The sequence below is a fragment of the Lepisma saccharinum genome, chromosome 3 (genome assembly GCF_977018435.1).
Source record: "Lepisma saccharinum chromosome 3, izLepSacc3.1, whole genome shotgun sequence".
NCBI lineage: Eukaryota > Metazoa > Arthropoda > Insecta > Zygentoma > Lepismatidae > Lepisma > Lepisma saccharinum.
The window spans coordinates 58,269,605-58,282,780 of record NC_139231.1 but is presented as its reverse complement, the minus strand read 5'-3'; the positions used below and the strand labels follow the sequence as shown (position 1 = coordinate 58,282,780).

The 13,176-nt window shown below is 38.4% G+C and overlaps 1 protein-coding gene across 1 annotated transcript in view; it reads right to left on the bottom strand.

Moving 5' to 3' along the window:
* Nucleotides 1-13,176, bottom strand: part of LOC145985544 (uncharacterized) — a 66,800-nt gene that overhangs the window by 43,012 nt on the left and 10,612 nt on the right. The window contains exon 2 of the mRNA XM_083119614.1: nucleotides 2,500-2,741. Coding sequence (XP_082975740.1) covers nucleotides 2,500-2,618 — 119 coding nt within the window. The 5' untranslated portion in view covers nucleotides 2,619-2,741. The remainder of the gene's footprint in view (nucleotides 1-2,499; nucleotides 2,742-13,176) is intronic.

Here is a 13,176-nt window from a genome sequence, read left to right as displayed (position 1 = left end):
TTTTTCAGTTTCATTTTATTATTGACTGTTCAATGTAAAGTCTTGGAGCAGATGAATATCACTTCTAAGTCATTACAAGCAGACACTCTTGATGTGGCTTCATATGATCTCCTACTGAACGCTCCCTTAAAAATGACTGAGCTTCGGAGATCATTTGAATCACTTGTTGAAATGATGAAAATATGTTCCAAGTAGGAGGATTCAAGTGAATTCTCTGACAAAAGAGCTAAAAAGAAAAAGAAGGTCTTAGATGAACTCTGTCCAAAGACTTGCCAACCGAGAGAGCTGGTTCAACGTATCAATATTTTACCCGATGATAAACACAATTTACTCACAACTGAACAATCATTTTAAAGGCATGAAAGCAGTTATAGACACATAAAGTGACACAATCTTCCAGTTGCATGCCCCGTATTTTCAAAAAGGGGGTTCTACATACATTTTTCAGTATTCATCCCTCATTTTGCCTTCTTTTCCTGCCTTCGACAATCTTTTCTCTTTATTTTTAAGGAAAACTTGGCCAAAGGGGGCAGGGGGAGGGTTATGAGCCTCATCAACCTCTTCTTGGCCACACCACTGCAACCTTTAGTTTGTCAAGATCTATAGACACTGGACTTCACAAAGAACCTTAAAAATGGCAAAAATATTTCCAAACCTTTATTTACAAATAACGGTTGTCCAACTAGCTTTCGAACCCAAAAAAAAAAAATATATAATTTCCGAACAAACATCCATAGGAAAATTAAATTCACAATACACGTACCTTGCTTCATGCTGAATACGAGGCAGGGTTGAACGTAAGCACGCATGTCAAAACAAAGATGGTAGGTGGTGTCAGGGGAAGTGCTGCTTGACGCGAGTCCCTGCATCGCGAGGATAGATTTGTACACCATACCAGAACGTGTGTTCATTGTAAAGAAATATTGGATATCGGGATCGTATCAGACAGTTCAACGTGAATTTTGCCGTGGATTTGGATGCCGTAAAGGACCATCAAAATCATCAATACATCATTTGGTGCACAAGTTCGAAACAACAGGAACGTTGCTTATGGGACATGGAGGCACGCGTCCATGGATGTCTGAGGAGACAATACAATACAAAATGTCACAGTCAACAAGACGGAGCGATGTGCCATACTTCCAACGTGGCCATGGCAGAAATTGAGTCCTTTTATGGAGACAGAATCATCTCCAAAGGATTGTGGCCGCCAAGATCCTCAGATTTGCCACTTCCAGATTTCTATTTATGGGGTTTCCTTAAAGGTTGTGTCTACAGAAACAAACCACGATCACTGCAAGAGTTGTGAAACAACATCGAGAATGCGATTCACGAGATCACACCGGAGACTCTACATCGGAGTTTTCACAATATGGAATGCCATGTACAAACATGTCTGGACGTCCAGAGAAGACACTTGCAGCACCTGCTGTGATGATCATGTATTCAGCATGAAATAAGGTACGCGTATTGTGAATTTTATTTTCCTATGTATGTTTGTTCGGAAATTATAACTTTTATTTTTGTGTTCGAAAGCTAGTGATACACCCTGTATAATCAGAAGTTTTTTGAAACACAAGATAAAAGCCATGAATGATGTGAAAGAGCTTGCTCATCTCCTTATGATACAACATAGTTCATTGACTTATAGTTTTCCTCATGCGTGCATCGCTTGTTACATTACATTACTGTTCCTCTCACAGTAGCACAGGCAGAGAGTTAGTTTTCTAAATTTAAAATTATAAAAACCTATTTAGTCAGTACCATGGGTCAAGAACTTCATAATGGTCTGCCTTTATTTTCAACTTAAAATGACAGAGCAAAAACATTCAAGTTTAAGAAAGTAATTGATGCTTATGCGTAAATGATAAATGATAATATGTACACCTAAATTTATTCATAATGTAAGCATTGTAATTAATCAATGTTAATTTGTTAATGAGTAAAGAATTATTTCACAGTATATATTTTATTAGTTACTTTGAACTATTACTATTTGTCTTTAACATTTATCAAAAACAAACACATCCTTAATCATAATAAAGAGAATTATATATGCTTGCCCACCATGTGCTAAAATTATGCATTTTTTGTATTTGTAGATCCATCCACTCTAACAACAGTAACTGAAGGGCACCACTAGAGTAATCTGCCCCATGGCCCCCTGTGAGTCTCGCCACGCCCCTGCCTCCTTGCACACAGTCATAAACCAGGTGTTTTGCATCATCGCAGACAATAGATCACACTACAGCAAAAGTTTACATCTCACTTTGTCGATTTGTGAAATTTACAATTCTGCTATAACATTTATTAATTGTTTGACAATGACAAGGGAATTAAAAAAAAAGAAAACACCCTGAGAATGGGTCTTCATAATGTACAGAGAAAAGGTGAAGATATTTCTAACATTTTCCATGTTATTGACAATCAAAATTAAGCATTGTGTGTGCAACTTTCAGAACATGCTGTTCAGTGTACGAATATATAAAGGAAACTTACCTTTCTGGTTCTAATGGGAAGCGGAAGAAACTTATATGTTTTCCTTGTTCATCTTTTCTTCCTCCATTGTTCTTGCAATTTATTGCAGAACACCAAGTCCACCCCCTCCTTTTCGGCATTGCACAGCTTAAGACAACACTTTTACTTCAACAACGTTCAACAGTTAACTTGCTGAAGATATGGCAAGACCAGTTTCTGTTATGTTCAGCTGTCACTCAAAATCCAGTCACCAATCACATTGCCTGCCAAGGGAAGGACAGCAACATCAAAGGAACTGACGCTTAGTAACCTCTTTGTGTACTCTGCGGCAACACTGCTAATATGTAAGAAAATCAAATAAATAAAATAATATCTTGACTTCTTCACTAAGAACAAGCATTGATTTTTGGTGCCTCGTCGTCTGAAAACTGCACTTTCAGGCCAGGTGCACACTGGATCGAACACAAGGTCATGCAACACAACAGGAGAAAGGATGGGCAACAATGTGGCAAGACACGACAAGTCATTTTGTTCATTAGCTAAAATGTTATTGCAGATTTCGTCAATGTACACAATAGGTCTAGGTTTTATTTTCTATAATTTTGGGATGCTAGTAACGATGCATTATGACAGCTTACAGCAGAATCAGTGTGTCAATGTACAAGGTGACCCATAATTATGTATATGATGTTTGACTGACTGCAGTATTTCAAATACTGGACAACAAAGTTTCAAGATGGCAACACTGAGTAGCTTGAGAGTGGGGATAATGGTCACTGACTTAGGAACCGTTAGTGCATGCCAGACAGGATGGCGGAACGGTTGTATCTGGAACATAGCATGCATTGTATGCGTTTGTATTCTGCAACAAACAATTACGCAGAGGTGAGACTGAGGATGGCAGTCGAGTTGGAGATAACGGCTCCTCTGTGCTAACAATCGCAAGATAAAACAATAAATTTGACGGCAATAGTAGTGTTTTGCATGTGAAGGGAGCGGGTAGGCCCCGGAGTGCACGTAACTATGATAACGCAGCTCGTGTGTTGGATGCCGTTAACTTGTTACCTGTGAAGCCGAAATCACAAAGGCGTATGTCCAGAGAGTTTAACATTTCATGCACAACACTGCAGAGAATAATGAAGGACCTGAAATTAAAGGAATACATCCTCGTTTGATAAATGCTCTTAACGACGATGATCCGGATAGGCACATGGAGTTTGCAGAAAAGTGGCTGGGAATGCTGAGGGAAAATCCAGGTTTGGAAGAACACATCACTTGGGCAGATGAGGCCAAATTTCATGTTTCAGGAAGTGTTAACTGACATAATTGCATGTACTGGGGGCAAGAAAACCCTAATGTAACCATCAGTATTCATGACAAAAGTCCTGGTGTCATGGTATGGGGCGGTCTCTCTTATGATGGGTTGATTGGCCCATTCTCTTTCGATGATACCATTACTGGAGAAAGTTACCTTAATTTGCTTACAGACACTGTGTATCCTTTATTATCTGCATGACCGGACAATAGGGACCTGTGGTGACAGCAAAGATGCAGCACCGACACACTATGCCATAACAGTGCAAGAGTGGCTGAACGAAACATTCCCACAATGCTGGATTGGTCGACGTGGGTCTGTGGAGTGGCCAGCTCAGTCTCCCGATTTGCCACAACACCATACTTTTTCTTACGGGGTCTTTTAAAAGACAAAGTGTATCAACATCACATACACAATTTGGCCGAACTACGGGCAGCTATCACAGAAGAGTTCCACAGGATACCAGTATGGCTCTGTCAAGCTGCTTGTGACAACGTTGCTCTTCGTCTCCAGGCATATATAGGTTTGGATGGTGCCTTGGTGGACCACACCATGGAGAACAGAGATTAAAAACTTGTAAGGTTTGAGATTAATGTGTTTATGTTCATGTTCCATTATGTTGTTGTTAATAAAATTGCTAATTTCTTTACCACAGTCTGTGAAACATCATATACATAATTATGGGCCACCCTGTATATGTACAGTCATGGACAGTTCTGGGTTGTAATGAATGCATTGACTTTCAATGGAATCGTTACAACCCAGCAGTATCCGTGACTGTACAATTGAGGTATCAGTTTATATGTTGTGAACTGAATATATTTCTACCAAATTATTGGTTGGAAAATATGATATTAACCATTTAATGTAAGGCTCAATGTCTACATTTAATTGCTGGCTTCAATTTGCCCATGTTTCCAGACTTTGCCTGAAGAGGATGGAGTCACACATGTGCAGAATGTTTTGCAGCAAGTTGTTCCTCGAAAGACCAAATTCCATGCACATTCATTCTTTCATTGCAAACTGTCCCAACAAGACTTGAGGTGACTCGAGTCAAATGTTTAGTCTAGTGTGCAGCTCCCTATAAGAACCTCATGTTAAATCTTTCCCAAGTCAAATTGTGTCGCATCCTGTCGGATCCGGTGTGCACCTAGTCTCAGATGAATATATACACAATTTGTTCAAGTTTTATAATACTCAAGTAGTAAATGTTATGATACAACTGAAAAATTATAAATGTCAAGGCACCAGATATCTAAGACACGAGTGCAATTTACACTACTATATCATCATGAAGAAGTTTTCTTGGGAAATCACCTGGCTGATATCCAGAGAAAACTTCATCATTCGCTGCCAGGAAAGTTTCAAGAATTAATTTATATCATCAATGTTTGTTTAAATCATATTTGACTAATTAGAACTGAACCTATAGCATAAAGTGGGATCCAAACAGTGAATGAAATATAGGAGCTATATAGTTGCTTTGGTATAAATGGTTTATCATATGTGATGGAATTGTGATCTGTTTCAATGTGATGAAATGTTTCCAGTCTCATATGAGTAGTTGCATTGGTGTAAAGGTAACTACCTTCATATTCATTGTTTCCGATTCCCTTTCCATTTCATCTTTAGCTGTGGTGTTGAATTGCTAAATATCGTTGTTGGTCATGTAATCTATTTTTCAGATCATTCAAAAACATAATATTTTCAAAATGTACACTGCACAATCTGCAATACTTATATAAATAGTTGAGACAAACACCCATTAAATCTTTTCTCTTGGTTGCAGTCACCCATTTCAAACAACTACAATGAAAATAGAAAAGTGCAATTTACAAAATGTGATACACACATGTATTGACACAATACACAAATTTACACATGTACAAGGCATATCTGAAAAGTGAAGTTAGAAAGCATGTAGGCTGTTTTGGTATGGCATGTTACTACACTGGTCTTGACTGCCAGAGCTACCCTGAGCTTTGTTCAAGTAACATATTTGTAATGGCAATAGTGATTCATAATCCTGCCAAATGCAAGATCTGATCCAAAATACTCTTTCTCAATAAAAAACGTGAGTGTCCAGCAGAAATTCATAGACAAATTGTTGCTGTTTACAGAGATATTATAAATCGACAAAATGTGATGAAGTAGTGCTGTGAATTCTCAAGCGGCAGAACTGATGTTTATGGTGAAGAAAAGGATGGTCTGCTGTCTTTCATCTCTGATGATCTTCTTCAAAATATTTAAAAAATAAATTCACAGAAATCGTCATTTGATGACTGAATTTCATGACCTAATTCTCAAAGTGCCTACGACATCATTTCTCAACCCAGTTCTGGATCCCGAGGGGATGTTTGGTGGGGCGTGAAGTCAGGCTCGAAAATTCATTTACTGTGTCTTGAAAACTTATTACATTTAACCTTTACTTTCCCAATGGTCTATGAGTCTTCCATCCACAATATAGCCCGAGTCGCCCGATGGCACACTCATGGACCATCGTGCTAATTAAACAATTCATGTGCTTTTAGGGCCTTCATACTTGTATATGAGGTTGTAAACGATGACAGATGTTGAGATAAGACTTTGAAATGTAATCTGGAAGAAAACCCACCCACCCAGGACTCCCCTCACCCCCCCCCCCTCCAAAGTTACATATGGAAGCTGGAGCGAATTTTAAATTTGTACATTTATTTGACAAAAAACTAATAGACTATTTGACCAATCTACTTATTGTAACTTTTGTTTTTCCGCTAAAACATCAGGACATGCAACCGTGCAGGAATCAAAATGGCAAAGCCAATAAGAGGGGTTGGGTGGGCCGCGGCTTTAAGCAAGCGTAAAAGAGGGCTTCTTAAAGTACAAGATGTTAGAGCAAAAAAATGATTATAAACTGGATGCACACACCTACAAGTAATTCTGCCAGCACCCATGCTTATGGGTCCCATGAAGTGTAATATCATTTAAGGTCGGTCTCGGACTGAAAAAGGTTGAGAACCACTGGCTTACAACCATGATTATTGACTGTGAATTTAGGTACAGAAAATGAATGGACCAAGACAAAACTAAATGTATGGGTTAGTGCTCAACTTTCTCATGCACAGAGGTGCAGGAACATTTTTCATTTGGGGGGGTGGGGGGGTACAAAATCCTGCCTCCCATATGTATGTATGTATATATGTATAAGTGTGTGTGTGTGTGTAAACACTAGGTATTATGTGAAGGCATGGTAAATATTCCATTTTAGAACAGCACACACGAATTTCCCATTTTTTTAGAAACATATCAACCTCTGGAGCTTGTTCTGGCCTCATTTCAGATTTAACGGAACGCAAAATCAGGAATTTGAAATAGGAAAATTGCATGCAAAGATACATATTTTCATTTCAATGCAGGGTGAGATTAAGGAGGGTAGGTAGGATGAGTCTTCCATCCACAATATAGCCCGAGTTGCCCGATGGCACACTCATGGACCATCGTGCTAATTAAACAATTCATGTGCTTTTAGGGCCTTCATACTTGTATATGAGGTTGTAAACGATGACAGATGTTGAGATAAGAATTTGAAATGTAATCTGGAAGAAAACCCACCCACCCAGGACTCCCCTCACCCCCCCCCCACTCCAAAGTTACATATGGAAGCTGGCGCGAATTTTAAATTTCTACACTTATTTGACAAAAAACTCGTAGACTATTTGTAACTTTCGTTTTTCCGCTAAAACATCAGGACATGCAACCGTGCAGGAAACAAAACGGCAAAGCCAATAAGAGGGGTTGGGTGGGCCGCGGCCCCCAACTTTCAATGAAAAAAATATAAAAATGGGGAGTTTGCCCCCTCTTCCCCTGCTATTTTAGGAAGGGGAGGCAAACTTTAGCCTAATTTTTAAAGAATGGTCCATTCTCAACCGAATAAAAGTCATTTCATGTTCCTGGGTGTATTACATTATACAATATGTGAAGAAACTTTCCATTTTTATGATTTTCTTCATGGAAAGTTGAGTACCGTTGCCCACCCAACCCCTCTTATTGGCTTTGGAGTTTTGATTTCTGCACTGTTGCATGTCCCGATATTCTAGTTTCAAAACAAAACTTGCCCGAAGTAGATTGGTCAAATAGTCTACGAGTTATAACATTTTTTGTCAAATTAAGTGTACGAATTTGAAATTTGCACCAAAAGACCTCGGCGAAACCGAAAAAATGTTATAACTCATACACTATATGACACCAATCTACTTCGGCTAACTTTTGTTTTTCAGATAAAATATCAGGGCATGTAATCGTGCAGGAATCAAAACGTCAAAGCCAATAAGAAAGGTTGTGTGGGCCGCAGCCCCCAAATTATAATGAAAAAAATCATAAAAATGGGGAGTTTGCCCCTCTTTCCCCAATATTTTGGGAAGGTGAGGCAAACTTTAGGCTTATTTTCAAAGAATGGTCCTTCTCAACCGAATGAAAGTCATTTCATGTTCCTGGGTGCATTACATTATCGAATATGTGAAAAAACTCCTCATTTCCCGTTTTTTACGAAACATATCAACCTCTGGACCTTGTTCTGGCCTCATTTCAAATTTAACGGAACACAAAATCAGGAATTTGAAATATGAAAATTGCATGCAAAGATACATATTTTCATTTCAATGCAGGGTGAGATTAAAGAGGGTAGGTAGGATTCCCAATCCTCTATCTTGAGCTATCCCAACCAGGGATAATCATACCATGAGGGTCACTATTTATATTTTGAGCCTAACAATGAAAAAACAGGAATTTGGCATTGAAAACTGATTTATTGTTTTTCGAAGTATTCTCCTTTATGGTCAATACACTTTTGCATTCGTTCGAACCATTTGTCAAAGCAGTTTTTCCAATCTTCTTGAGACACCTCCATAATATGGTTTTCGAACGCATCAAAGGCATCTTCCGCCGACGAAAATCGTTGTCCACGCAATTTATTCTTGACATTCGGGAACAAGAAGAAGTCATTCGGTGAAAAATCAGGACTGTATGGCGGATGACCCATCAATTCGATTTTTTGACTGTTCATAAAGTCAGTTGTTAGACGAGATTTGTGACAGCTGGCATTGTCTTGATGAAGAATGATCCGAAGGCGTTTGTTTGTTTTCCGTATTTGACCTCTGGCAAACAAATTGTTGTGTACCATTCAGAGTTGACCGTTCTACGTTCCTCTAAAGGCACAGTTGCCACATGATCAGTTTTCCCGAAAAAACAGGCGACCATTTGTTTCGATGTGCGTCAAGCGCGAACAACTTTTGTTGGATTGGGTTCATCTTGAAACACCCATACAGTCGACTGCTGTTTACGTACGTTCCGGCTCATATGCATATATCCATGATTCGTCACCTGTTAGAATCTTATATACGTCTTTTGAAGCACCACGATTGTATTTATTGAGCATTTGTTTGCACCAATTGACATGAGTTTTTGTCAAATTGTGTGGGATCCAACGAGAACAACATACCTTTCTCACAGCTAAATGATCATGTAATATTTTATATATGCTGGTGGAACTAATGCCTATGGTTGCCTCAATCTCACAGTATGTCACATGACGATCTTGCAGTATTAGGTTTTGCACAGCATCAATGTTTTCTTGAACAACAACTGATTTTGGACGACCTTCGTGAATCTCGTCGGTGAGCGAATGGTGGCCACGATTAAATTCGTTATACCAGCGTTTCACAGTGGCAAAGGATGGGGCTTCATTGAAAAATGTGGAAGTAAGTTGATCGATGTACTCTTGTCTTGATAATCCACGTCGAAAATCGTAAAAAATCATCGCACGAAAATGTTCACGAGTTAATTCCATTTTATTGTTGTCGCGCAATCTCCAAGGCAACATAAACAACACAAATGAAGCTATTGACAAAACATTTGAAGTACGTTATGGTCAATAATGCGAGACGATTCCGTGCAAACGTCAAATCGTGCCTAACTTCAATCAGTGTTGCCAAGGCTCAAAATATAAATAGTGACCCTTGTATTGCACATATCATACTTATATAGTTCCACTCCAGTTCAGTTTATCTTAATTTTAAAGTCCCATAGCTACATATAAAATATTTTTAAACAATTTATGGCAGATGTACATCACATCCAATGCCTTTTAGAAGCTGGTATTTTCTCAGACATCTAGAGGGCATGGTATTCAATGCCATAACCCTAACCTTAACTGGTTATAGAAATCGTTTAGGTTTTAACCTACTTTTCCTTTCCTTAGACCCCCATTGAATTCCTTTCATCCAGAAAAATAAAATGCAAGAAATTGGATCAAATCTACGCATCATAGTGCCCTTGCCAAGCCAACTGGTAAATCATAGAACCTGCAGTAAATCTCATTTATCTCGTGAGTTCAACTGACTAATGTGATTTTCTTACAGCTTGGCTTTAGAGTTTAACTTATTGATTGATTTGTTATTTTAAGTCCACTTTAAGCACAGGAATGCTAATAGGGATGGACCTACAGTTTAAAGTGGGATCCGAACCACTGTGCCTCCACCGGGTATCGAACCTGGGACCCCTTGATTACAAGGCAACGATGTTACCACTACGCCATCGGGGAGGCCCTAGAGTTTAACTTAAAATGGTGTTGTGTTTGTGTTGCATACCTAATCATGGTGGCGACAGACAGGCAGAAATGAAATTCCCTGACTTTTCCAGGTTTTCCAGGCCAAATTTTGCATTTTTTTCCCCTGACAATTTTGAACTAAATCCACGTATATTTGTACATGGAAAATAAACTAATACAGCTTTTAGGTATGAACTGTATTAAATATCTATATTAGCTTACTAGAAATTGATTTAATTTTCCTATATTCATTCTGAAAAATAGTGAATTTGAAAAATTATTACAATTCACAAGCTAGGAAGGGACTTTTACAAAGCTTTTCTCATTTGCAAGCTGGCTTAAATTACAGTAAATTAGTTGTTTCTAATTAACAATTTGTAATTTTTCATTCTTCTAAGCCTTTCTCGTTATTAAATGTTGATATTTTGCCTGCTGCTTCCACGAACCATGACTGCAAACTTATTTTCAAAGCATTAACACTTGTATCCTATGTCTCTTTTCTATATAAAACAAACAACTTAATCCATGCATACATGATTGAGATATTGGTATGGTGGTATTGGCTTGTTTGATGTGAACATGGCAACACATGGCATCCGCTTGGCACTCAAAACCCTAACATATCTTAAACCTGCATCTTGGGACTGCAAGTTCTAAAAGTAAAGCAATGGAATTGTACAAAATAAAGTGTCATATTACCTTCCATTATCAATGTGACTTCTCTTTCAATACAAACATTCACAGTATATCCAAGTACCGTGAAACTGACACCACATTGTTACCTATATTGCTGGCAAGAGAGAGAGAGAGAGAGAGTGTGAGTGTGAGTGTGTGTATACATATATAATATTAAAAATTAAATGCAAACAATTTATAAAGTCTACTATGGTCACTGCCCAACACTCTTCTATTTTGATGAAACATCTGCAGGTTATGCAAACGTATCCAACATGGATACCTGCAAAGTTTGAGTTTCGCAAGTAGTTTGGTTGGGGCACCAGGGCTGCTTCTGTGAAAGTCACTTTTCTAATGCAGTGGAAAATGCAAACGTTATAGGGGCCGGAACTTTATGTCCTATAAAACAGTAAAATATGTATGTACGAGGTCATCCAGAAAATAAAGACCGTTTGGTTATACAAAATGAAAAACACAATATTTATTGGGAAAAAACAATTCTGTTACATACCTGAAGCTTCCTTCAATTCTCTACATAATCACCTCCTACATTTAAACATTTGTCGTATCTGGCCACAAGCTTCAGAATTCCCATGTTATACTCTTCTGCCGCCAGATCATTAAGACAGGTGGTCACTGCATTCTCCAACTCTTCATCACTTCCAAAACTTTACCACCCAGAAACTCTTTCAGCTTAGGGAAAAGATGGAAATCGCTAGGAGCAAGGTCCGGACTATAGGGCGGATGATCAAAACTTTCCCATCCGAATTGATCCAGCAATTCTTGAGTTGCACCAGCAGTGTGAGGGTAGGCATTGTCGTGCAGAAGCACAATTCCTCCAGAAAGCATTCCAAGCCTCCTGTTTTGGATGGCTCGCCGTAGTTTTCTTAGAGTCTCACAATAACGATTTGCATTGATGGTAGTGCCCTTTGGCATGAAATCCACCAAAAGAACACCTTTACGATCCCAAAAAATGGTTTCCATGACCTTTCGTGTTGAGTCTTTTTGAATTTTCTCGGTTTTTTGGGTTATGAGGGATGATGCCACTCAAGTGATGTGAGACACCCAGGTCTCATCACCAGACACAATCCGATCAAGAAAGGCATCTCCATCTGTGTGATATTGTGTCAAGAATGTCAATGCTGAGTCCATTCTCTGAGTTTTGTGTTGGTGACTCAGTTGCCGCAGAACCAACCGTGCACAAATTTTGTTGTAGCCGAGATGTTGCGACACAATTTCACCAAGCAAAGAACAAGAAATGTCTGGAAACACAATATGCAATTCGTCGAGAGTTACGCACCTGTCTTGCAACTTTGCGCCTTTAACCAAAGAATGTAATGGAAGATTTATTTTTTTCACTACTTTTCAACAATACTTAAAATATCGTGAGGTTCACTGCAATTATCCTAAGCTTCATTCACTGTTATGTCAGATTTACAACTGTGTGGAAACTAATTGGTAGCTCGCTACAGCTCTGGTAAATATAAGCAATCAGTACACAAACACAACTTTTTTTAAGCAGATTTTGATATTTCGTCACGTCTAAATGATGTAATACAGACAATCTCTTCGAATATCGTACCCGGTTTCACACAACTTGCAAAACAGAATCTTCTCGTCTGTGGAGAACACATCACTCCCAAATACATACACAGTCTCACAGCAACAGATTCCTTTACAGAAGGCATTCTATTCACTTGCACAGCTACACACTGATACATGCCTGGCTCACACGTCAAGTGATCTTGAAACTCCCCTAATCGATTATCGATAGAGCAGGGACTGTAATGTACCAAACATTATTTTTACTGTTGACTGATTGTTGTGAGAAGTGAAATAAAGGTAAAGAAATTAGAACAATTGAAACTCATTTACTTCCCATGCCCGCACAACATATTTCCTCAATAATGTTTGCACGGGTATAAATTATCGGCGGGTTAACAAATATGTGGGTATTATTGTTCTGTTAGTTGGTAAGAAAAGACAGCATCTGGTTTCAATTTCTTCGTTCGAAATTTCCTTATCCCGTCATCTATAAAGGTAAGGAGTGTGTCAGAAATATTTTCGTTTTAAAACTATTAAAATATATATCTAAATTTTTTGTATAAAGATAAATTTATTACCA